At 35.0% G+C, this 25732-nt stretch overlaps 2 protein-coding genes across 2 annotated transcripts; both read right to left on the bottom strand.

Moving 5' to 3' along the window:
- Window positions 1-21: 21 nt before the first annotated feature.
- LOC149385954 (DUF2921 family protein, putative (DUF2921)) lies at window positions 22-3111 on the bottom strand. Its single transcript, XM_089626740.1, has one exon. It carries the CDS (start codon window positions 3012-3014, stop codon window positions 201-203), a length of 2814 nt encoding a protein of 937 aa, XP_089482866.1. The 5' UTR covers window positions 3015-3111; the 3' UTR covers window positions 22-200.
- A 1756-nt stretch (window positions 3112-4867) lies between these two features.
- PHO2 (phosphate 2) lies at window positions 4868-11132 on the bottom strand. The gene is made up of 9 exons (XM_089625255.1): window positions 10733-11132; window positions 9354-10082; window positions 7990-9270; window positions 7783-7893; window positions 7111-7524; window positions 6968-7031; window positions 6507-6646; window positions 6110-6421; window positions 4868-5452 (listed from the first exon to the last, which is right to left on the bottom strand). Exons 3-9 carry the CDS (start codon window positions 9256-9258, stop codon window positions 5222-5224), a joined length of 2541 nt encoding a protein of 846 aa, XP_089481381.1. The 5' UTR covers window positions 9259-9270; window positions 9354-10082; window positions 10733-11132; the 3' UTR covers window positions 4868-5221.
- Window positions 11133-25732: the final 14600 nt, after the last annotated feature.

The following is a 25732-nucleotide window of genomic DNA, read 5'->3' as shown; positions in this document are numbered from 1 at the left end:
TAATATTGAAAGTGCTTGCAATTCACAGTAAACTTGTTCTGAATGGACATATTCCTCGTCTCACATGTCACAACTAAAAGAATACTCCTACAGCAAAAAAAATAGAGACTTTCAAAAACATACAAACTCAGAAAGAAAAAATGACAAAATTTTTAGTACCATCCCAGTAAAACCCAGCAATCAATCAATCAAATATGTTGTCACAACTCATCGTTGCTTATCGCAGGCACTTTCTCATACACAGAACTCTCTCTAAACCTTCTGGGCAAAACGCAACGTCCACCTAATCTCTGCTGCAAGAAAATCAGGGCAGCGAAGAGAAGACCGCCACAAGGAATGACGATATCCCATGCCGTAGAGAAGAAATCTGCTTTGTGGCTCGCGTAAATGTACGACGAATCCAGAAATGGCGAGAAGCTCCGAGCCCTGTAGAGATCGTAAGCGTGAGGCAGAATCCGAACCACCGTGGTCCCCGCGTAGAACGCCGGAGCCAAAGCCTTCTCTCCCGACCCCGAAAACACATTGAAGAGGATCTGCGGGAACAAAAAACCGTCCATGACCAAACCCGCATAAGATTTCAGGTCCTTCCAAAGAGAAACCCGTTGGAACGATCGCCGCTGGAACGGAGTCACCACGTAAGTCATGCGATGCGGGTTTCCAAACCCTAGTCTGGATGAGTTCTTCAGGTGGCTTGCGAGCCAAGCAATCAGAGCGCCACATGCGTAGAGTGGTAAAATGATGTAAATCACCTTTCTTTCGGAACCCCACGAACGATTCTCACCCGGGTCGCTGCTCTTTTTCGAGGACCAAGTCAGGTGGAGAAGTCGTAACTGAAGAAGGAAAACCACCATTGTTACCATCCTGACCACGACTTCGTTCACTTCGAGCCAACCTCCGTTTCCGAGGAAATTGGTCTGTTGGGTTCGGTGGGAAGCGAACAGGGCTTCGAAGTTCAGCAGAAGAGGAATCATATGGCCGACGGTGAGGACGACGAGCATCGCGACCGAGGTGAATGGAAGCACTTCCGGGCGAGACTTCACGTAGAATAGCTGGAGGCCCACGAACACGCACGTGAGGGTTTTCGAGATGAGAACCATGGTGATTTCCAGGTCCATTCTCCAGATAGACTCTTCGGCTTGCCCTCTGTACATCGAGGTTGAAGACAGTTCGAGGCTCTCGAAGTAAAGAGGGTCCGATCTTTTCCTCGTGCTTTCGATTTTGCCCTTGATATCTGTGTTGGTTTTCGTGCCCAACGAAGAAAATTGGATATTGATAGCGATCTCGCAGTCGAGTGAATTTTGACCGTTTAAGCTGACTTTACGACACCCGATCATGCACAGTACTCCGTTGTCTCTGTTGTAGATCCCTTCAGCCGAGATTATCACTGAATCGCGTGTAGAAGGATTACCACCACCACCACGGCCGAACTTGAAACCAGTCGGAACGGAAAAGCTTATATCGTAGCTGATATTCACCAGGCTACCGAGGCTGTTGTTTGACACAACCGAAAACTCTTGCCCTGCACGTGGATAGAACCCCGAACCCATCCATCTATTCCCCACAAAAAACGGCGTCGAATATCCATCAGCATTTAGTCCTTTGCCGGATTTCACAGACATGTGGAATCTCATATCAAAGGAATCCTCGGCCGGGTATTTCTTTCCCTTGCCGGTAGCGCTGTTCTTTTTTGCACAGCTTCTCGTGAAGGCATCGTCGATGACGGTGTACTCGTACTTGAACCCCACAGATCTCATCAACCATGTGTCGAAATGATTGAACCCGAACTCGCCAAAGTGGCCGACGGTGCTCCACATCTTCCCCACGACATTACTTCTGTTCCTCAGAGAAAAGCTGGTCGGGATTCTCAAGCTGACCCTGGTGGAGCAATCTCCGACGCTAGCTCTGTCGAATGACTCGCCGGAGACGTTCAGAATCCGACAAGCGATGCCGCAGAACCGGTCATCCTTCTCGTTCCACCCTCCTTCTCCGACGAGGGCCGTTTTGGGATCGAAGCTGAGCCTGTAATCGATGTAGCTTGAGTTGGGAAAGCTTAGGACCATCTGCCATTTCTTATCCTCGCTGCACCGACTCCTGGAAAAAACCATGTTCCTTGGCACAAACCCGAAACCCTCACCGAGAGGATTAGAATTAGCGCCGGAGTACTCCAATTCAAGTATCTCTAGTTTTCGGAGGACAGAACAGGCCTTTTCGGGATGAGCCGAACCCTGAACACCCTCTTCTCCTCCTCCTCCGCTGACTCCGGTCAAACAATCGCTGTCTTTCTTCACCAACGTGTAGTTATGACCCGAATTCTGGGCCACGCCGAGAATCGAAACCGGAGTGAAATATCCGTCACTGTCACTACCATCCAAGCTCTCTAAACTACCCCTAACCAGGCTACCATAGATCGTGGAATTGAGCGGGTAAGTAAGCTTAAGAACAGCAGAGAGAGACAGAGGTTTTTGCGTACCCACATTCCTCTTCGATCCCAAGCCGACCATACAGAGCTCCCCGGAGACCTTCGACCAGAATCCTCTCAGACGGAACGTGGATCGCCTACCCTCCATCGGAGCCCTCGGCCCGCGAAACCGGACCAGCCGGGGATTGGTCAAACCTCCGTTGACCGAGTCCGAGAGGGGCGAAGATGCCTCGAGTAACAGATTGGCTCTGAGCTCGCTTACCACGTCGGCGAAGCCGCGCAGGAAGACGATGCGGAAGGCTTTTCCGGCGGAGCCTTTGGCGTCGAAGATCGGAGCTCCGCCGTAGAAGTAGCCGGGGTAGAGCTCTGAGGGCATGGCGAAGGGAAGGTCGACGCGATTGGGGTGCGGAGGAGAGCGAGGGACGACGCGGCCGCAGTGGCGGTCGTAGTTGGATTCGAAGTCGGAGCTCGCGACGGGAGAGAAGAGGATCGCGAAAACGGCGATGGCTAAGAAGGGTTTGGATGTGAAATTGGGGGTTTTTCGAGACACTCTTTCTCCGGATTCGTCGGAAGGAGAATCGGCATCGGAGTCCATTGCAGAGTGTTCGTGTGTGTTAGAGAGAGATACTTTCTTTTATTTAGTCCTTGAATTAAGACTTTAGAGGGACGATATTTGCATAGATTTGCATGACGTGGGGAGTTTTTATAAATAATAAATAACCAATTCAGGTAGAGAAGTTAGATCCCATGCATGTGCTAATATTGAAATTGGGTTTTTTAAAATGTGATTTTTTTTTTATTTTACTAAAATTATAACATGACGACGGTTTGGAAGTTAAATGCCGGCAATAGAAAAAAAAAATTAGAAAACAAATTTCTCATGATCTCAATTTCATGTATTATCACACGTAGTCAAAATTCTCATTTGGTAAGGAACGAGACGCCTTTTTATTCCCTTCACTATCTTCGAGATTCAAAGAAGCATTCTCACTTGCTATCTCAGAAAATCAAAATGCTTTATTTTGAAATAGATTAATCACCTATAACTGTTTATAGGTGTTGAGATTGTCCACTGTATCAAGAATAGACGCTCTAGTAAAATTGGGCACACAGCTATCAAATTAGACATGAGGAAAGCCTTTAACCGAGTTGAATGGATTTTCATCGAAATGATGAGGCTCAAGATGGATTTCGATAGCCAATGAGTCAATATGATAACGTGATGCGTAACCACGGTATCTTTCTCTTTTCTAATCAATGGATTTCCCACAGGAAAGGTAATCCCGACACGCAGAATACGCCAAGAAGATTGTCCATTATCCCCTTATTTATTCCTCATTTGTTTTGAAGGACTATCATCTCTCATTATAGAGCGGAAAGAAGCTCTGCCTTGACAGGAATCAGTATAGCAAGATCAACCCCAAAGATATCCCACCTCCTTTTTGCAGATGACTGCTTGATCTTTTGTGAAGCTATAACATCGAATTGTGACTCAATTAAAGATATTTTGAATCAATATAGTGCTGGATCTGGTCAACATATTAATTACGTACCAAAAGTCACATATCCTTCTCTCAAAACGCAGATCAATCTATACAAGATTACTTTGCTGAAACTTTGCAAATGACAGTTGGTGTATGCCATGAAAAATATTTGGGTTTGCCGTCCTATTCCGGAAAAGATAAGAAGGTTGTTTTTGCTGACTTGAAGGAGAAGATTTGGAACAGACTATCGTCATGGAAATCTAAATTATTCTCCCGTGCGGGCATCATCTACTTATATATAACTCCAATCTTTCAACTTTGATATTCGCTTTGTTCTTTTTTTTTTCATTTTATTATCCGAACATGAAAATCATTTAATGAATATGTTGGGAACGCATTGAAATTGTCTGACTCTAATCAAGTGTTATTTATCTGGCCTTAAAAATCAAATTAATTTTGCTAAGAATTTTGAAACTAGCTGTTATAATCTGATGAGAGAACTCGAATTGGTGTTTGAGAATCATGAAAATCTGTGCGTGATATTACGTTGTGGCCAAGACTCAAGGTTTAGTGTTATGTAAAGAGAAGATGAGCATATTGGTATAGTTTGAAAAGACGATACATTGTGATGTATATCTCGTGTACATGAGTGATATTCTTCTATTTCAGTTACACTAGAAAAAGTAGACAATTAATTTCCTTATTTCAACTTATTTCTTATTTTTCAACTATTCTTTATTTCTAGGTTAAAAATAAAACGTGATAGGATAATTGGAAACTGCATTCAGGACATTAACTAGGTATCTTCTTTTTTTTTTTTTTTGTAGGGTACCAGGGAAGCAAGAGAGACAAAAGTGCGCCGAGGAAGGTCGGAGCGGAGGAGTATCTTTCAAATTAAGGCTTTAGGACATTTTTTTTTTAGCATTTAAAGGCCCCAACAATAATAATAATAATAAGCAGGTGATGAATAGTTCACACACAAATTCAACTTATTGAAATTCCTTGAAATAGTTTATTCTCCACAAACCGGTACACACATATGTTACACAGATTTTGATCACGAAGACTGAATCACAACCAACAGATTCACTTATTGCCAACCTTACACTTGACTTTCAAGCTCTTAACGAACAAATATATATTTTACATATTATTACATACTTTTTTTCTCCAATGAACATGTGATCACCACACACAAAACCACACCACTTTCAGTGCGTCTATATGTTTTTGTCGTTGACTATATATATGATGAAAAAAGGATAACCAAGTTTTGTATCTATTACACAGATTATACATAAGATGGGATTAAGTCGACTCACGCGTTCATGTTTTCCGGGATCACAACCTTGTCTTTGTCGGAGAAAGCCTCGACGAGCTTGGGAAAGAGCTTAGAGAGCATGATTTTGAAGCCAGTCGAGCTTCCGTTCTGATGACCGTGCTCGGTTTTGTCACAACCGACCGGAGCGCCTTCAATGTAAGCCTTGCAAGCCGTTAAAATGTGTTGAGAACGCCGCTCGAAATGTTCCTCCACGAGCTCCTCAAAGTGCTGCAACAATAGAATGTTTAGGGATATACTTTATCGTCATATGTAAAGGAGACTCTAAACTAAGGCTACGTGTGGAACCCCAAAAAATGCAATGGAAAAAATATGAGAATAGCGATCAAGGGAAACGATTTAAGGGAAATTTAAGAATGTGTAGCTGCCAAGCGAAATTTTGCTTTCACAAATTTTTTTAGGAAAAAGTATACAAAGTAGCCATTCGAAACTAACTAATTGGAAAATAGCCAAAGTTGTAAGTTTTCAACAAAATAGCAAAAGTTACATTCACTGTGATTAAAATTTTTGACAATTTATATAGGCAATTCGTCATTTTCAAAAAATTTAATCACGGCACCAAAAAAAAAAACTATTGAAACCTAGGACTTGCACATTTTTAGCTATTTAGCAATAACACCCTGAAAAATTATTTGAAGAAAATAGAAATACAAGGAAATTATGTCAGATTTCATTTTCCCTCCCTCCCTTCATTTTCAATTTTCTATAGCTTTTCGCTTCAGACGTCAAAATAGAAAATAAATTATATTTCTCCCCCTCGAAATCTCCACGCCTTCCAAACTCAACGAATGATTATGATTTCCACTCAGATCTTCCTCGGTAAACCCCGTATTCCAAAAGAAGGCTAAATGATTTAGATCATTGTACCTTGAGTGGCTTGCGGAGAAGGTAAAGCATGGACTTGCAGGTCCCGAGATAGGCAATCTCGTTGTAGCTAACCGAATTCTTCTCGCCCTCGGCTCTCCCGAGCTGCTGATCATAACCGGCCTCGTTGAAGTAGGGCTTCTCGTTCAGAACCAGAGCTTGCAGAGACAGAAGAACCTGAAGAATTGTCGACCTCTCCGGACTCCAAACCTCCGTCTCCGATCCCGCCCACGTGTTCAGCAAGCTCAGGCACACCTTCCCCGACTCGTACAGGTTCGGGTTCACCCTCAGCCCGCCCGAGTTGTAGTGGACCATCTGCGGCGAATCATTTGCGACATCAGAAAGAACTGATATGATATGATATGATGATTTTCTTTGTTGCTTCAGAGAGTAAACTTACGGGGGGTTCGTTGGGGTATTCTGGAGGAAGATATATGTCGAATAAGAAGAGACCGTCGTGGTACGGAGTTCCGGGTGCCCCGACAATGGCTGCCCGCATCAGATCCATTCTTTCCTCGAAGATACGGACGTAGATCGTGTCTGTTTTTTTAGTCACAGAGATATAAGTATAATGTATACACATTCTTTGACGGAATTTTAAGTGAAACAGCAATTTGAATTCCGATCCACACCAAATTCTTAGACTGTTAATGACATGTTGGTCACTAAACTCAGTTGTTGAGCAAAATAGTCCAAATATGTTTTATGTTGTTTGGGTATAAATTTTATGAAAATGACTAAAAAGCTACAAAATCAATAGTTGAGGACCAAAGTGTCACCCGCGCAGTAGTTCAGGGATTATTTGCGGTAAAAATACTATATGAAAACTAGATTGCACCATAAAAGGATTTTCCTACTGACCAGGGAGATTTTTCTCTAGGATGTTCCATTCTTGATGAACCTTCTTCAGCCAGCTTCTTTTCACCTGTAATCAGTGACCGAAAATGAATCAGGAAATGAATTGTATTTTATACAAGCAGTGAACTCGGTAAATAGATTATCACCTGGGACAATGAGAAGCCTTTAGCAGAGGCAAGAAAATGGTGATCCGGGCAATCCGTGGCCATGTCAAACTGCTTAAACTTGCGGGGATTCTCGCTTTCCGGGGAAATCTGCTCAACATCATCCTGATCGAAGCAGTCCTCAACGGTCGAGATCGAATCGTCGATCTGTGTCTCGGCGTCGCTGACATCGTCATTTCCTTCGGTCGTTTTGACTGCATTGTATTCGGTTACGACGGCCTCGGGTACGTGGGCGAGCGGGGTCGAGCCTGATACGGATTTCGAGCCAGAAGTTCCGAGCAGAGTTGCGGCGATGTTCGTGAAGAATCCAATGGCGGCTTGTGGAAGGTAAAATGAAGTGGACTCCCATAGTTGGTTTTTGCAGCCGTTGGATATGCCATCAGAGTTCAGAAAACCCTGAGAATGATAAAAGTCCGAACGGAGTTTTACATGTCAAGTTCCCTTACTTTCTAAAAAATAAAATGAAAAATCATAGGACTTTTAATATTGACCACTTCATTTATCATTTTCCATATAGGCATAAAAAATCAAAACACATTTATATCTTAGTCCTTGGTCGAGAAAAATGCTTCAGATGCACTGACTATACGTCGTATCAACAAGAAGAAGAAATAGACCGGGGAAAATCAGAAAGAGTAATACCCTTTGCTTTACCTCTTTGTACTGCGGAATCTTCTCTATGTTCAAGTCCTCGCTATCTCCGTCCTCAGACACTGCAGCTACGAGTTCGGTTTTCTCAACGCGGCTAATCTCAGAAGGTTCAACCTGTAAGAGCAACGTACCAAAACTCTTCAATCTCACTACAAAAATCTGATGAGAATCGGAAGATGGAAAATAAGATTGGCTTATTAGACTACGTACCTTGCTCGTGATACCGGTGGCCCATTTCACCTCAACCGCTCCGAGCTCGAGACCGACCACACTTCCAATGTACGGCAAGTAATCCTTATCCGGACACTCTCTCTCACTCACCGTCTCTCGGTCACGCTCACAGCACTTATTCGGAACCATCCTCAACACGAGGTCGCCGAAACAGTAGTTGTACTCCGGGTGCTCGACCAGCTCGTAGGAGCTCACGGTCTCGACCGTCCTTTCTGCGTTCGACTCTTTGCTCGTCCACTGCACCGTCACAGTCCGTTCCTTCGCGTCCATTCCCAGAACGACGCCCCATTTTTCGGCAGAAGAAGCGTTGTCGAGAACGAACTGGCCGGGCCAGAACTCGTGGGAGTTCACGGCGGTCGCGGGGACCAAAGTTTGGGAGTCCACGCCGGACGAGACCGTCCCGTCCTGCCACGCCACGTCAGCTTTCGTCTTCGTCTTCGTTATCTCGTAGACCTCTCCGACGTCCGAATTCGGGTTTCCGTGCTCTCCGGCGAGCTTACACCAGTCGCCCAACTGCCAGCTCGCGTGCTGAGAGCACGGCACGGGAGCGAGCTTCTCCGAGTCGACGAAGCTTGGCGGAGAAGGAAGGTCCGGGTTGATAGCCGAGAGCACAGAGGCGATCCAATCGACGCGCACGAGACCCGCTTCCACGGCGGAGACGGTCCCTTCGTCCTGACTTTCCTTCCAATTACCGCAAAGCCACCTCGTCGACTTGGAAGCGGCCGAGAGCCTCAGCCGGACTCTCTGCCCGGGGCAGTACGGTAATTGCGCGTCTTCGAGCACGTTCGGCGACACAGGCGACACCTTGTCTTGGTCCGCGGCGTTATCGATTCGATATTTCGTCCCGTCGTCGAAGACGACGGTCACGCGGTCCATTACTCTGTCGACTCGGCCGACCCACGGCCCGAAAGAGACGTGATCTCCGGCCGAAAAAGACCGTACCTTCAACAAGCTCTTGGAGTTGACACCTTTCAGTTTTTTTCCGTGAACGTTCTCCAAGTCGACGAGCATGTCGACGCCGACGACCCTGCCCATCTGGCCCGACGGGTCGTTGGCGGAGAAGACTGTATCGCCGTGCACAAACCCTCTCTCGAATGAGAGTAGGTCGTCGATTTTCTCGATGCTCTGCTCCAAGCTCGACAAGATGCTCTGAGCTTGGCCGCCGTATAAAAAGTCAGCTTCGTCTTGATCCTCGAAACCGCTGTCGCTGGAGCTGTCCCAGTCGGAGTCGCTCGAGTATATATCCATTGTTTCAAATGCCTGCGCATATCACGATATAAGCGGGGTAAGATTGAGTTTGATGTGTGTTCATTTGAAGGACGAAGAAAGAGCTTTGCGATTACCTGTTCTTTTTTTTCCTCGTTTATCGATAGATTGTGTGGGTCACAGACGAGAAACTACTTGTGAAGTAGTGATCGATGTCCAGTTCAAAGGCGACACAAGTTATGTGCCGAGATCAGAACCAGAGATCAGATATGCCAAAGGAGATTTGCCCTGTATAGGACTACGACGAGAGTCCAAATGACTAAGGACTCTCTAAATGCCAAAGGAGATTTGCCCAAATCTTGGTAGACAGGACTCAAAAAACTTCATCCAGAAGAAAGTTCCTTCTGAGAAGAAATTTCGATAAAGAACCGAAATGAAGATACAAGATATTTCCCAAGAAAAAGAGGTGAGTTTCTCAAACGGAAAGACCGAGTTTCGAATGATAAATGAGAATGTCACTCGACCAAGGGAAATTGTGTAACTTTTGCCAAAGGAGATTTGCCCAAAAACTAACTCAAATAACTAACAAGAACAAAAAAAAAAAAAAGGAAGAAAAATATCCCAACTATATTTATGATTGCCAAAGAAGATTTGTCACTGAAGAAAACTACAGTTCGGGTCCTGGTTCATAGACCACGAGATCGGATTTTCGCGGTTCGCAAAGCTCGACGACCCAACGGTATTTGCCGAGGTAGATAAGCAAAACACAGCCCACCAACAACCGCTCGGCCATATACTATTTTCTTTGCTTCAAAGCCGAAGAGCTAATTATGCTTCCACTGCCAGTTTTCCTCCTCTTCCACAACCTATAATTCACACATTTCATTTAGTACTTCAGTGGTAAAAGTAAATCACACAAATTCACTGCATAGTGCATATACATTTACAATGTTCTGGGAAGAATTTTACAGTCCTAATATTCTACAGTCTGGGAAGAATTTTGAAAACAGGTTGTTTCTTTTTTAAGAAAAGAGACATAAAAGTCAATGACTTGGAGTTACAGATTTTTTTTTTTTTTGGTAGCTTAAATAAATTTATAATAATAAAAAAAAGACTGCGAAATTTCATATGCCATGAATAGCTTCTTGAACAAGTTCACCAGCAATCAACTTGCATTAAAATTTTCAATCCGTTTCCAAATTTCCAAATTAACTTAACGTGTATATATAAGAAAAGGGAAGATTAAAAAACCCCCCAAAAAACAGACCATTTCTCCCAATAACTTCAAACCTAGTTAATATGAAAGAAAACTCAGCAATAAAGTTTTTTTCGTCGACAAACAAACTCAGAAATGCATAGTCAGTTTCATTTGTTTTGATTGTGCACCAAAAAAAAAAAAAAATTTAGTACACAATCAAAGCAAATGAAACTGATAAAACAACCCCACGTGTAACCGATAAATAAGCTGATATACCATAATAAACATACAAAAAATAAAAAATAAATAAAAACGTACCATTTTGCTTCTCTGGGACCATTGAAATCAATCAAGCTACTTGATACCAGCACCAATATATATAATATATATATATATATGCACGAACTCTTTCCTATTTATTTATAAAAAGAAAAAAGAGTTTGCGAGAGTTCAGAGAGGCCTAATTCGTCCATGAATCCCAGCGATGACTCCATAACCAGACCTCGAAACCACTGCAAACTCAGGACCGCACATAGAAAAGGAAGAGAGAGTTTTGATTTTAGTAAACCGATTGGTGTTTCGTCGTGCTTGAGTTTGGAAAATTTTCGGAAAGGTCTATGGTTGGGTTAGTTTGAGTGGGTTTGGATTGTTGTTTGTTTATTGTTCATCGAATGTGAGAAAAAGGGAGTATAAAACGTATTCATTGGAGGAGGAATATACCAACAGTATCATCAACTATGCTCTGCATTAAACCGTTAGTTCGACTTTATTTATTTGCTATTGTACCCTTTCATTTCTTGGAATACCATTTATCTCGACTTAATAAAATACGACATTCCAAATGGGTCCCTCAACTCTGGCTTCTCTAATAAAATTCTCAAGCTGACCGGTCCAAACTAATATGTGACCTTAAGCAAGAGTAAAAAAATTAGGGTTTTTAAACATATATTAAAAAAATTAGATATAATAACTTATTTTCTAAAAAATTAGAGACTTTTTTTTCAAATTTTTTAAACATTTGCTTAAATGGTCACCCATTAGGGTCGATCTGGCCTGATTACTTGGTTATTTAGCTTTTTTTTCGTTAAAGATATTTGTTTTAGGTGGGGTTTGAACTCGCGACATCATTATCACTAGACCAATCAAGAATTAGGTACCTTATATAGTTAAATAGTGATAAAGAAACTTTCGAGTTATGTAGATATAAATATTTGATTAAAAGTGATAATCAGCGGGGAAAAAAAATCAAACAAACAAACAGGCTTGACCAGGAACCACAACCTCTAATGCTATCTTGGTGGAATTTTAAATAACTTCTTAACTTAGAGAGTTTCTCCTGAACAAGCACAAGTCGTAGTAACTGCTCAATCTTCCAAATAATTGGATGCACTAACGTATTTGGTAAATCTTGATTGCTATAAAAAGGATGCTACCAAATTGAGCATATTGCCAAGGCACCAATCAGGATATTGCCAAGGCATCAATATGCTCATTGCCAAGGCATCCATATGATATGAGATAAAGCCAAAAATATTTGGTAAATATTGTTTTCTTATATTTAATTAATTTTCTTATATTTGTACCATTGTTCTCCTAGTTTTATTTTTGAGTTTTGAGTTTGATTTTTTATGAGCATTTATATACAAAGTATTATTTTATAAAATATATGTTGGTATCTAATGGTAACCAATATTTCCTTCGATGATTTTTTGTATGACGATAATAGTATTCCAAATAATTATAAAATGTATGACAATGTAGCAATCGGTAATATGTATTAGTAAAATTGGACTCCATATTTTGTTGGTATTGAATATATTATTTTTCTATGACTGATATTTATAATTATTAACCCTTTTTTTTTATTAATTTCTAAACAAATTTGGCTTTATGGTTATTTTACCTAATTTATTTTATAAGAATTAAAATATGTTTACTAATTTTCTGTCTCCTGAATTAATTGTCATATTTTTTTGTCGATGAGACAACATATTAATTTTATTATTAAAGATTATATGAATTCACATTTGCTTTAGTAATTAGTGTGTGAGATTTTTTTTTAGAAGTAGCAATATTGGTAAAAAAAAATGATATATTATAACAATGTAAGCGCAACACAAGTGATACTATTAGTGAAGATTATATTATTTAGTACATGAACGTTAAGTTGAAAAACGATAATTTTACACTTATAAAGAGGCGTGCATTTTTACAGTTCAAAAAGTTCGAATCCAAAACCTTTCAATTAAAATATGTAATATGTGTTTGTGTATGTAATTGTTAGACAACAAATGACCGAATATAGTCTATACGTGTGATTTTACAATTCAGTAAAGTTGTTTTTACCTAAGCAATGTTTTTCCAAAAATGATCATAAGACAACTTTAATTGTGGAAGCATGATCAAAGAACCAATTTTGAGATCTTTTTTTTTTCTCGCTCAACGACCAATCACATGTAAACGTGACAATTGTTTCCTCATCTAACGAGAAAATGGTTATGTAATACCCAAAATCTTTTCTAATTGAACGAGTTTGGTAACGCAATATGATCACAGGCCAAAAGCCTATTGGGTTCTTTTTTCTGGAGCAAATATATGAAGAATATTTATACCAACGAAAATCTACACCAACAGCACTACAGCATATATAATTTTTTTTTTTTTTTTTGGAAAGGTACTACAGCATATAGATTAGAAGAAGGTTAAAAAAAAAAATAATAAAGGCATTGTTGCCAATGACAATGACTACTTCCTAACAACATATTATTTTCCACTTCAACACCCACAAACACAATATAATTTTTAATTCTTATGGTTTTGCCCTTTTTGGAGTGGGTTTGCTTCAATATTTTATTTTATTTTAATGAGGTTTTCGATGATCCGAATTCCATTGAGCCTTGGTGAGGACAAAGGGTAAAAAATCCTGGGTAGAGATTTTACCAACCTTTTTCTAATTTTTTTTTAATTTAAAAAGTACATAATAAAGTGTCCAACTTGGAAAATTCCTCAAGTGCCATGGTTAATAACACACAATGGCAGTGCTCATTTGCCATTGCCAGTATTGAAGTCAAACTTAGAATTGGATACAGTCAAAAGAACATAGAGAGGGCATTATATAATTATGCAATTTATCGATAATTATGCAATTTTTCATGCTGGGGTCGCTATTAGTGGTCAATATTTGCTGAGTGTACTTTGGACCCCTTTTACCACATACATATGTCACCATAGATAGTTTAATAAAACATTTAAGAGTTATATTAATTCAACACTTTATTTAAGGTCACAAATTAGTCTCTGCATTAAGTTAATTGGTTCATTTTGTACATCATGTTTTCCCTGTTATTAAAAGCGCGCGCTCTCACACACACATATATACAATTGGTCATTGTATATTTATATATTTATGATTGGGTCAAAAGTTATGAGTGAAATGTCAAATTTGTAAGTTTCGTCACTTAATTTGCTGGAGATCATGATGATGCATTTCTCTGAACTTTAATCTATAATGATAATCAATATAATTAATAGTGTATTGCATGCGAACGATATACTAGGTTTAGGGCAACATGAGCTATTTAATGTTTTCTTAGTAAGCCATGATTTCTAGCTGTCACGTGGGATCACAAGAAAAGGAATTAAAAAAAAAATTATAATCAATATAATTAATAGTATATTGCATGCGAACGATATACTAGGTTTAGGGCGACATGAGCTATTCAATGTTTTCTTAGTAAGCCATGATTTCTAGCTGTCACGTGGGATCACAAGAAAAGGAATTAAAATATATATATATATATATATATATATATATATATATTTAAAAGAAGCTCCGGTGAATTTTTTCAGAAGCTCCGGTGAATTTTTTTTTTTTTGTTTTTGTTTTTTTTTTTTGTTTTTATCGAATATGAGTTTAATTATTTATTATCTATAATGTTAGGCAGAAGTTATGTGTACGTGTGACACGAACGCACGACATGATAAAGTTAAATCTTGTTTTTATTGCGACACCTTAACCGTTGAATGTGGATATACCGGAATATTCCAATCCACCAGTTTTACATTAATAAAAATAATTGATAATGCCACCGAATAGTGGAACAGTCAATATTCCTTATGACATCTGTGTGTCTCTCGCTTTGCAATTTTTTTCTCAACCCAAAATGGGCTTCACATGCTTGTGCTCTTTATCAACTACTACACCACAAAATCTACCGTAAATTTCACTCTTATTTTTTAATTTTTTTTAGTAAAGACTGTATATATGAAAAGATAGACAGGACCATCTCTCTGTAGGATAGTACAGGATGTATCACTTCTAAAAGTAGAACCAGCCTAAACATGAAGTCAACTACTCGTAATCACTATATGAAAAAGTCAACTGGGTATATGATTTATATGATTCTACAGGAATCAAAAGTATATAGGGTATATACTACATATTGTGAAGCGAAGCGTTATTCATTCGACAAAGAACGAGTGGTTCACTTTATGTTATGTACTATTTTCAGAAGTGCGTAATTATAGCAGAAGAAGAAGAACATGGACAAGTAAATAGGGTTACTCCTATAAAAATAAATAAACAAATGGGGTTATAAATCTTATACGTGTCAATTTAGTGAATATTTAACTTTGCCTTTTATGAGGTACGTTACGTTTATTATGGCGGATGACTTAACGAATTTCTCTATACGTGTATGCATGTCTCGTGCATATTAATATGAAAAATTACACAGACTAAACTATTTGAAACGTTGATATTGTAATCTAACTAACGTTTCATTTAAGTTTTAAATATAGTCACAAATGATGACGTGACTTATATTAGTCATTTAATAAATTACTATGTTAATCTTTATTAAAAATGATTGAACATGAATATGTAGTCAATGTTTTAATCGCAACCAAATAATGCAGTTTTAATACACGTTAACTTGATTTATTCCATGATAGATATATATATATATATATATATATATATATATATATATATATATATTTGTAGTTCAATTAATTGCGATATCAAGTTTTTTTGAGTTAATTTTCGTTTATTTGATTTTTATGATTTATGTTATATAAGGGTATTCTGATATTTTCTAACCGTTTATTTTTATAAATGACTAAATTACAAAATTTATCAAACGTTGATTATATCATTAAAACTATGTTTGAAATTGACTACTAAATTACCCTATTAATATTTACTCTTATCTTCTCTCAGATTATTTCCCATATATCATATGTATTTGTTTTGGTGACGACCATACTCCCAATTTTGGCTTTAGGCTTTACCTCAACTTCAACTTATATTTTTATATGTTATTTTATATAATCGTCATCAAAAAAGAAAAATAGAAAGATAGAAAATAAAAGTGCCTCAATTGTGTCTCTTTACTTTATCCTTCATTGGGAAATATTGTCAGAGAAGCACTTTGCCAAGTATTTGCATGTGATCTCATGGTCCCTTAGTGTCTCTCAAAGGAGATATTACTGTTCCTAATACAATGTTTGTAAACTAAGGCATGTCTAATATTTAGTTTTTAATAAGCTTAACTATGTCAGCAAGGTTGGCCCAAATTATTATATGATCTTTGACAAGAATGAAAAAAAAAAATTAAGATTTTATATCATAGAGAAGTTGGGATTTGAACATATATAATAGCTTCTTTTTCTAAAAAGTTGAGGTCTTTTATTCATAAAAACTTGAAGACTTTTTTTTATAGGGCTAATTACATAATTAACCTAAAACGTGCATTACTTTTTATATATCACTCATGTTTTCAAAACATTTTGGTAATAACCGTTTTTCTTTTTTTCGGACAAAAATACTGTTCCAACTCTAGTCAATAATTATTGAAATTTGGTTAACTGTTATTAAAATTTAGTCAACATTGAAATCGTTTTGACAGTTTGTGAAATTTGGTTAACAATTATTGAAATCTAGCTAACAGTTATTGAAATTAGGTTCAAAATATTAGTATATTGAAATTTGGTTAACAGTTATTGAAATTTGGTTAATAATTATTGAAATCTAGTCAACAAATTTTAAAAATTTGATTAAAATTTGTTAAGGGTAAAATGAACACTTCAAAAACTAAAACGGTTCAACAGCTAATATTGAAAAAAATTACAAAAACCGACTATTAGAAGTTATTTTCACTTTTTTATACTATGAAGAAAAATATTTAAGCCTTTTTTCACTTTGAATTTAAGCCATTTGGTCAATGTCTAAGTAGACTAAAGGCTAGAGCTGGCCTGTACAACGTAAAGCTGATCACCACGACTGATGTTATTTATTTAATTTCATAGCCGATAATAATTAATGTGAAATTAATGCAATAATAAGTTTGTGAAGTTTAGCCAAGCACTACATATATACGGACATTAGTGGATATATACATATAAAAACGTGAATATAACTTCACTGATCACACAAAAGACGCGAACGGGAAAACAAAATGTATCATTGACGTCATTAGAAATATATATATATATATATATGTATATATATATATGTATATATATATATATGTATATATATATATGTATATATATATATATATTTATTGAACACAAGATAATGCAGAGTAGTATAACGAAGCTAGTATTCACAAAAACAAAACAAAAACTATATTACAGAACATGCATGTCTCTGCACGCAAGTGGAGATGAAATAGAAGTTAGTGTCCTTCGTTTTTTTTTTTTTTTTAGAATAACGTTCTTCGTATGATTAAATATGGCTGATAAAACATTGAAACCAATAAATGATAAATTATAAAAACATGTACTAGATTTGAATTCATATTGAAACAATGAAAGGGATTTGTTGCAAGAAATAAAATGGACTTGGATACTAGATTTCTTATAACAAAAGGAAAGATTTTCAAGATATTTGATCCAACTGATCACGAAGCTCATTTAACCTGGTTCATGTTACGTTCCCATCAAAACATGACGAGTTCCATATATTATATTTGGTAACTTGTACAAAAAGTTTGCACTGAGTTGTATATTTTAGTCCTCGAACTTAAAGTATTAGACAAAAATATATATACAACAAATCATGAGTATAGTGACGACAGCAAATCAACAACAACAAAAAACAGTAAAAACTCGAGTGTTTGTCATTCCTAATATTTCGATATCATTTTCCACCATAATTTGCGTCTTATTATTATTCATGTATGATTGTGCTTGTGATGGTATACATGTGTTTCTATGGTATTCGCAGAGTTAGAAGTGATTCCGGGCATATTAGAGCTAAACAAGCAAATCCGCGTGCTATTCTACATATTTTCGAGATTCTAAATGAAATAGTTTGAACGATGTCTTTGAAGCATTGATATTAAAGAGCATCAATTTGTTAGTTTATTTGGGACAAATATTCGAGTGAAGTCCACACTTAAAATTTGAAATACTAAGTAAATTCTTATTACTTGTTGCGAGAGATATAAAATCGAATTTATTTGTCAAAATCGGAGCTAAGATAAGTGAGAGATTGATGCTCAATGTATGTTAAAAAATATAAAAAATTGTGAAGGAAAAATATGTGTGCAATGAATATATGTGCACATACAAGAGTCCAACATGAATTAGATATGTGGATATTGTTATGTTTATATATGAAAAAATTGGAAAAAAAAAATAAAAAAAATCTTTGGGCTCCCAAAGATAACCCAATTTTGCAGAGGGACTAAGGCTTAGGCAAGCCCAAATCCACTACACATGCGCGCCGTCACCGTCCAATCGGTTGTGCCGAGCTTAACTTGACAATGGTATAATATTTTGGACCAATTTTTTCATTCATTAATTTATTAAAAACATTTTGCATGTTTTAATTGGGTTGTTAATGAGCATAATGGTATTTACCATGCACTAATAAGTTGTATCATGTTAAAAACTTTTTTTAACATTTGTAACTTCAGACTTCAACACACTATAGTGGGTTTGATGTACATTAAAATGTCATCATGGGGCAACGGTTTTATGTCCAAAATCATTTTGGAAATCAACCTATAAAAAGTTGGTGGTGTTCTCATTCGGAGTAGGAGTTCATGTGCCGAGGCATGTACTTTTCACACAATAAAAAATCTTCCAACTTTCCTCTCAATTTCTCTCGCGGTGGTGGTAGTTTTCTGGCACGTGTTCAAGGTCCGCTTGAGTTGAACAAATTGGTGCTTTATTTATCTCGCACATCGTTGTATCCTGAGAAGTGGTTGCTCATGTTTTTCAGTATCCGGTGGGAGAGCTATAACGGTTTAAAGAAATCGTCTAACGAGTCTCGACGTTTTCATTTTCCTTTCGTTTATCGATTTTTTGGTGATATTCGATTTAGTTATTTTAAATTATTTATTTATTTTGTACTCTTGTCTACACGGATGTATTGTATTAGTTTCATTCATAATCATTTATTTAAATAATATTTATGTAATTTGTCTATTTTATCTAATCTATTAATATAGCAATATAGCTAACATAGATTGTTTGTCATAAGTTTTATTTATTTGCAAAAATGGAATATGAGATGTGACATAAGAACAATGGCGAAGACTCTCGGATGCCAATGATCATCGCGCAAATGTCGACCTATATATAATAGATTATTTACGATTGTAAGTGGGTGAGAGAGAGAGAGAGAGAGAGAGAGAGAGAGAGAGAGAGAGAGAGAGAGAGAGAGAGAGAGAGAGAGAGAGAGACGAGCACTAAATATTTACTGTTCTTTGTTCTTTCTCGTTATCCTTTTTCTTTAGTTATGGGATTTTATTGTATTTAAATTTTAATAATTATGTTTAGCTACTTTTTTTCTTTTATGGTTGAAGGTTATTTTTTTTATAAGAATTTTACAACCCAGATTTATGATTATATTTTATAAGAGATTCAAAACCACCAGATTTTGTTTGTGTGGAGAGAGTGACACGTTGTTGTTTTCGGTATATTCCTAAACAGCTCTAAACCGAGAGTTAAAAATTTGCTTAATCAAAATAAAATTTAAAACTTTGAGCATCTTAAAAATTTAATACATAAAAGCTAATTAAAATAGTATTGGGATGTAAAAAGAAAACTAAAATGAAAATTTAAAGACTTTGAGAAATCTCGAATAGGATAAGATTTGAAATAATGATTTTTTTTTTCTTCATAGTAACCAATTTTTATCATGTTTAAATTAGATTTTAGGTTGTTTCGATAGTAAAAATACGTCAAAGATCTATAACATTGTTCAATAAATAAACGATAAAATTTGCTACAAATTGATAGTTTTTTTTTTTCAATAAAAATTGATAGTTCATAAGTACTATTACTTATTAAATTAGGTTGGCGACCAAAATATAAATTTAAAAAATCCATTCATTTTCACGGCGAGCAGTAAAATTAATCTTATCATATGCTGCTATATTATTTATGAGCTGCTTCATTAGAAACCTAATGACTTCAAATAATTATCATTTTTTTTTGTTTGGATCGAAGAGTTGGCTTTGTGATCAAAGTGGCACGTTACGTACTTATCTGTAATGCAATAAGTAAAAACATGTTAACTTTTTAGACCTGTATTAGTGGCCACCGTTTGTCAATCCATGAATAAAAACATTGATTATGTCATGTATAACAGCGATAAAGATAATGAAAAGAAACGTGATTTTTTTTAATAATTAAAAAGTGATCATGATTCTGACTAACCATTACTGTGGTAGCTAGCTTGGTCTAGCGGTAATCCCACACACACCTCGACGGAGAGGTCATGGGTTCAAGCTCCCATGGGATGCAGAAATGCATGCCCCCTAGGATTTATTCTAATAAGTATGTAATCTTGGCCAGTAATGCCACCTACTATGTAATCTTGGCCGATAGTGCCACCTGCGCTTTGCACTGTTAATATATCATGTAATCCTGGCCGATAGTGCCTCTACTCAAAAAAAAAAAAAAAAAAAAAAAAAAAAAAAAAAAAACCATTACCATTACGTACCATAACCAATTAATTACGCGTATTTTTACTTGTAATGAGAAAGCGAGAAGGAAATAGACGTGGCCATTTAAACTGATATTATATAATAAAAAAAACAAGAATTTGTGCAACTAATTATTTTTTAATTTTTTTTAAATTTAGTCCAAATTTCATTTTATTAAAAAAAAAATAATTCACTAGACTCATAATAAATTAATTAAGAAATTTATAAGCAATTAAGCCACATCAAACTTATTATTTGCTAAATAGCCAATGTTCTGTTAATTATAATTAATTAGCCACTGATTTTGTTAGATGTAATTAAATTGACAATTTTATCCAAATAACTCAATTAATAACAAGAATTATTTGGACAAAGTTGTCAATTAAGTTGTTAATAAAATCAATGGCTAGTTAACTATAATTAACTAAATATTGGCTATTATGCAAACTTAAAATTTGTATATGGTTATATAACTATAGAATCCATTAATTAACTGAAGAGTTTAATTTACTATCTAGTTAATAAATTATTGCGGACCTAATATGCTAAAAAAAAAAATTAATATAATGAAATTTTGACTACTTTTTAAAACATGTGAGCTAAAAGTATCTAATGTTATCAAATTTGTTAAAAAATAGTTATGAATTAGAAATATTTTTAATTTTTATGTATATTCTTAATGCTTGGTTGGTTTATATTATAATTACTTAGTAGGTGTAAGCTATTAATATATCTTCATTTATATCACCTTGTTTATATCGTGTACACTAAATGCGTATACTCGGTACCACTATTTATGAACTAAAACTGATTTGTATAAACACTACTCTTTAAATATTAAAAATGCTGTTTATAAATTATTTACCTTCATAGAGGGAAAGTCTTTACCAACGTCAATATAATCTTCTTGTTTTGGGTGAATATCAAATTCGTCAAGAATTATAAATTATTGACAGTGAAAAAAAAAACGAGAGAGATGAATAAAGTGTGTAGATTAAAAATAGTTAACTATGAGAGTAATAATTAATGGATTCATTAAGAAAATAATCAATTTAAACGTTTGACATTGCTAAATAGCCAACGTTTGTTAAATCTTAGAAAATAGCAATTTTCATGTATTTACAGGCGTAAATCTTATATAAAGACATCTCTATATATTATGTCACGTCATTATTTACGGCTATTTATCTAAGATTCACCAAACGTTGGTTATTTAACAATGTTAAACGTTTAAATTGAATATTTTCCTAATTTTTTGATAAATAATGAATTGAGTACTAAATTAATAATGGTCAAATATTATTTCTCTTACTAAATAATTAATTTTAAATGGTTATTGATTATATTTATTCTTAAATAAAAATATTAAATAATTAGTTGCTTTTTTTTTATAAAAGTCCATTATATTTTGTTGATAGAGAATTTTATTTAATTGCCGGTAAAGCGTGAAATAATCGGAAGTGGATGAAAGTCATGAAACTACTACGGCAACGAATTCCATCAACAATAACATAATTATACTTAAAGACTGGACAAACTCAAAGTGATTTTTTATTTTAAATTTAATAACACACTCAAAGTGATTTTAGAAAATGCCAAAGTCTTTTTTTTATTCCAAAATAAATAAAAACTTTATTGTTTAGAAAATATTACTGATAGGTGGCAAATAAAGCGCTAGCCCCACTTAAACCACTATGTTTTGTGGGAATATATACTCTTTCAATCACTAACAGCGAATTTGCTTTAGCAACATCTTTGGTAAGCAAATATCATATTTGTTTAACTTGTCACATAAACAATTTAAACTACAACTAATTTAAGCAAATTTGTTCTCTATTGGTAAGCTAACTCACTCTCCTAGCTTAATTTTATCTCACATGTCAATAATTAATATTTTATTATTATTTTCTATTCAATGCCCACTTATTAAATAAATAACAAATAAAAAATTGGTCCATTTAATTTGCTAAGCTAATAGCTTAATTAAGCTTATAGGTAAAGTGCAAAATAATGGTAAGCAACTAGCTTACAACTTTTGCTAATTACTAATAAATCCTCACAATTGTTAAGTTACAAACCATTAAAGATGCTCTAAACCGACTCTTGCCCTTTAATATTTCCCCTCAAATTGAATTTAGACTATAATGTTATTTATATGCAATCTAAATTTATAATTTAAACTTAAAACCATTATTTTATTTGTTTGCATAATATTCTTCTTAAAGACACCTCACTCAACTAAAAAATAATTTATATTAGGGAAAATGATACATATATACTTTATGTTTTAGTGAAATGTCGAATTTAACTTTTAATTTTCAAAAATGTCAAATTCATACATTCTGTTTAAATTTAAACTATAATGTTATTTATGTGCAATCTAAATTTATAATTTAAACTTAAAACCATTATTTATTTGTTTGCATAATATTCTTCTTAAAGACACCTCACTCAACTAAAAAATAATTTCTATTAGGGAAAATAATACATATATACTTTGTGTTTTAGTGAAATGTCGAGTTTAACTTTTAATTTTCAAAAACGTCAAATTCATACCTTCTGTTTAACTAAAATAACAAAAATTTATCTTGAAATAGACAACACACTGTCACAAATCTTCTTTTTATTGAATTTTTATTGAATTTTTTATTAACTATAATATTTATATGTAAACACCAATTATTCGCTCAATATATGTAATTTATTTAAAAACTAAAAAAAATAAACAACAGTCTATTAATCGTGAAAAATATAGAAAAATGCAAAGTGGTAAAAATCGACAGTTGATAGTCATCAAAATCACATATTTGAACAGAGAATTCAAGCTTTAGAGTTGCAAATTGGGAATTTGAAAGTTAGGGTACTAGTTTTGATTTGATTCGGTTTTTCTTATATAAGAGTTAATATCAATGAAAGAGAGATTTGTGACATTGTAATCTATTTCAGAGTATAATTAGTTAAACAGATGGTATAAATTCGACATTTTTGAAAATAAAAAATTAAATTCGATATTTCACTAAAATACATTATATATATATATATGTGCGTGTTATTTTCTCTTTATATTATGTTCATACAGAAAACTAATAGTGTTAAATATTCATTTGTAATCCAAGTGAGCATAACATCATATAATTAATAGAATCACATTTCAAAACGAACGGGAATTATTACTTTACCTTGTCCCTAGCCACCCATGTAGTGTACATTCCATTAACACAAGACATCGATTCAAAGCACTAAAGAAGAAGAAAAGGAAAGCTTTATTTCACCACCTTTTTTCTAAGTTTGTCTTTTCAATTTTAGTTTTGTTATTATTACCCTCGTATAATTGAATCATTGCCAATTAGTCCTTGTATGTTGAATGCTTATCAAAGAACCTAATTTTAAGGATTTGTTTGCTATTGGATTTTGTTACTAATTGTTAGTAGATCTTGAAAATTAGTTGTGTGCGTTTAATTATGGTAACATAACTGCTGATTTCCTATTTCTATGTATTCTGTAAATCGTATAAATATGTTTTATCTTCACAAACCAATTTCGTTTTATCTTTTCTTGTAAAAGCTCTATAGCTAACTAGTCAATTACAAATTTAAATTTTGCTAAATAGTCAAAATTTTGTTAATTTTACAAAATAACCATTAACAAAAAATAACAAGAATCAAACAAAATATTCTTTATTAAATATTTCAAAATTAAAAATTAAAAACCGAGTCATTAAATGAGTTGACAACAACCATGTTTAATGATCATTCATTCCTCTCTCTCTCTCTCTCTCTCTCTCTCTCTCTCTCTCTCTCTCTCTATCTCTCTCTCTCTTCATAGCTGTCGAATGCGAAAGACTGAAATGGGACGATGAACTTTGACTCTATGCTCTTATTTTTATTCTTCATTGTGCCGTTCGAAGACTGCCTCGTAGTCTCCCAAATTTATTCAAGCTCATTTCTACAATAAATTTATCAACATTAACACAAATAAACACAAATATACCAGAATTAACATAACTAACAATTATTAACTGCAAAAAATCCAAAAAAATGTAGATGAATATGAACACGAATGCATATTAACAATAATTAATTATTATTAAAAAAAATTAACGACAATTATTGTAATTAACTTTTCAAGATTCAAAATAAATCTTGTTCTTTTTTCTTCTTCGTCGTCGGGACTCAAATCGTCCATATCTGAAGCCTTCTTGGCACGACACGAAATAAAGAGAGAGAAACGTGTGTGGCAGTGGTGAGAGAGGAAGAGAGAAAGAGATTTGCAAACAAATTAATGGACAGTAAGATTTTATTAATTTATTATGTTGTAATGCATTTTTTCATCATGGAAATCAATTTTTCCACTTTTGTCTCTTTGTTCGCACTTTTTATGAAGAAAAAAAACATTTACTTGACATTGATCACAATTAAAAAATCAAATCAAAGATAATAGATATAGACGAACCAACCTTTGGATGGAGATTGTTATGGTCGTTGAATTTTTTGTGCTTCTTCTTTTTCTTATCAATTCTTCCAAATTTTACATTCAAATCTTTTTCTTTAGCTACAGCCAATATTGTAAATAATAGTCCATTGAGATGAAATAGCCCGGAATCTCTCAAAAGCATTTTAGAAACTCAAATAAAGTTCTGAAATTACGAAATGTAGTCCAAAACAAGAAACGGGAAGGAAAAAAAAAATCAGGTTGAGGAAGCCTAGTATAAAAGTATTCTCTGATGGGTCCCACAAGTGACACGTGTCGAACGAGTTCTACTATTTCACAAAGCATTATATAGCTGTATATCTAGTCAGTCAGTCAAACCCTTCTTCCACCGATAGTAGAACTCACCGATATTCCACCCCCCCCCCCCCCCCCAAAAAAAAACAAATTCATGCACAAACCATCGCATTTTTATTCGGTCGGTACAAAAATCCCTATTTTTTTTTTGTCTAAATCTTTCATCTTTAATAATTCGAAGGAACATGTTGTGTCAATTTCTGTCGCTTCCCTGAGAGGTTAAATCCACTGACTTAACAGGTTTCTCAAGACTCTAACTTAATTAATTTATTTGACATAATATTAAATAATCATTGAGCCATAAAATGTATGAGAAAACAAAACAGAGGATCTGGAGGCCACCATCCAAAAGTATCTCCGCCAATGCACAAATACACAGAACAGAAAGTGCATAACATGAGTCATGACTTGATCCTAATCCAACATTATTTTATTTATTTATATTTAAAGTCAACAATCACATATATATCACACACATATATATATATATATATATATATATATATATATATATATATGTGGTGTTGTGTCTCTAACAAATTGGCTTATGGTGGGGGAAAAAATTATGAAGACGGGACTGCTTATTCCT

Source organism: Urtica dioica, chromosome 9 (assembly GCF_054948205.1).
Source record: "Urtica dioica subsp. dioica isolate 48M chromosome 9, U.dioica_male_clone48M_v1_H2, whole genome shotgun sequence".
Lineage (NCBI taxonomy): Eukaryota > Viridiplantae > Streptophyta > Magnoliopsida > Rosales > Urticaceae > Urtica > Urtica dioica.
This window is presented reverse-complemented; position numbering and strand designations above follow the sequence as displayed.

Coding starts and splice junctions, on each gene's coding strand:
- LOC149385954 (XM_089626740.1), bottom strand. CDS start 3,014: ATGGACTCCGATGCCGATTCTCCTTCCGACGAATCCGGAGAAAGAGTG.
- PHO2 (XM_089625255.1), bottom strand. CDS start 9,258: ATGGATATATACTCGAGCGACTCCGACTGGGACAGCTCCAGCGACAGC. Junction 7,894..7,989: donor CCACCGGTATCACGAGCAAG/GTACGTAGTCTA, acceptor TTGCTCTTACAG/GTTGAACCTTCTGAGATTAG. Junction 6,647..6,967: donor CCTAGAGAAAAATCTCCCTG/GTCAGTAGGAAA, acceptor CTAAAAAAACAG/ACACGATCTACGTCCGTATC.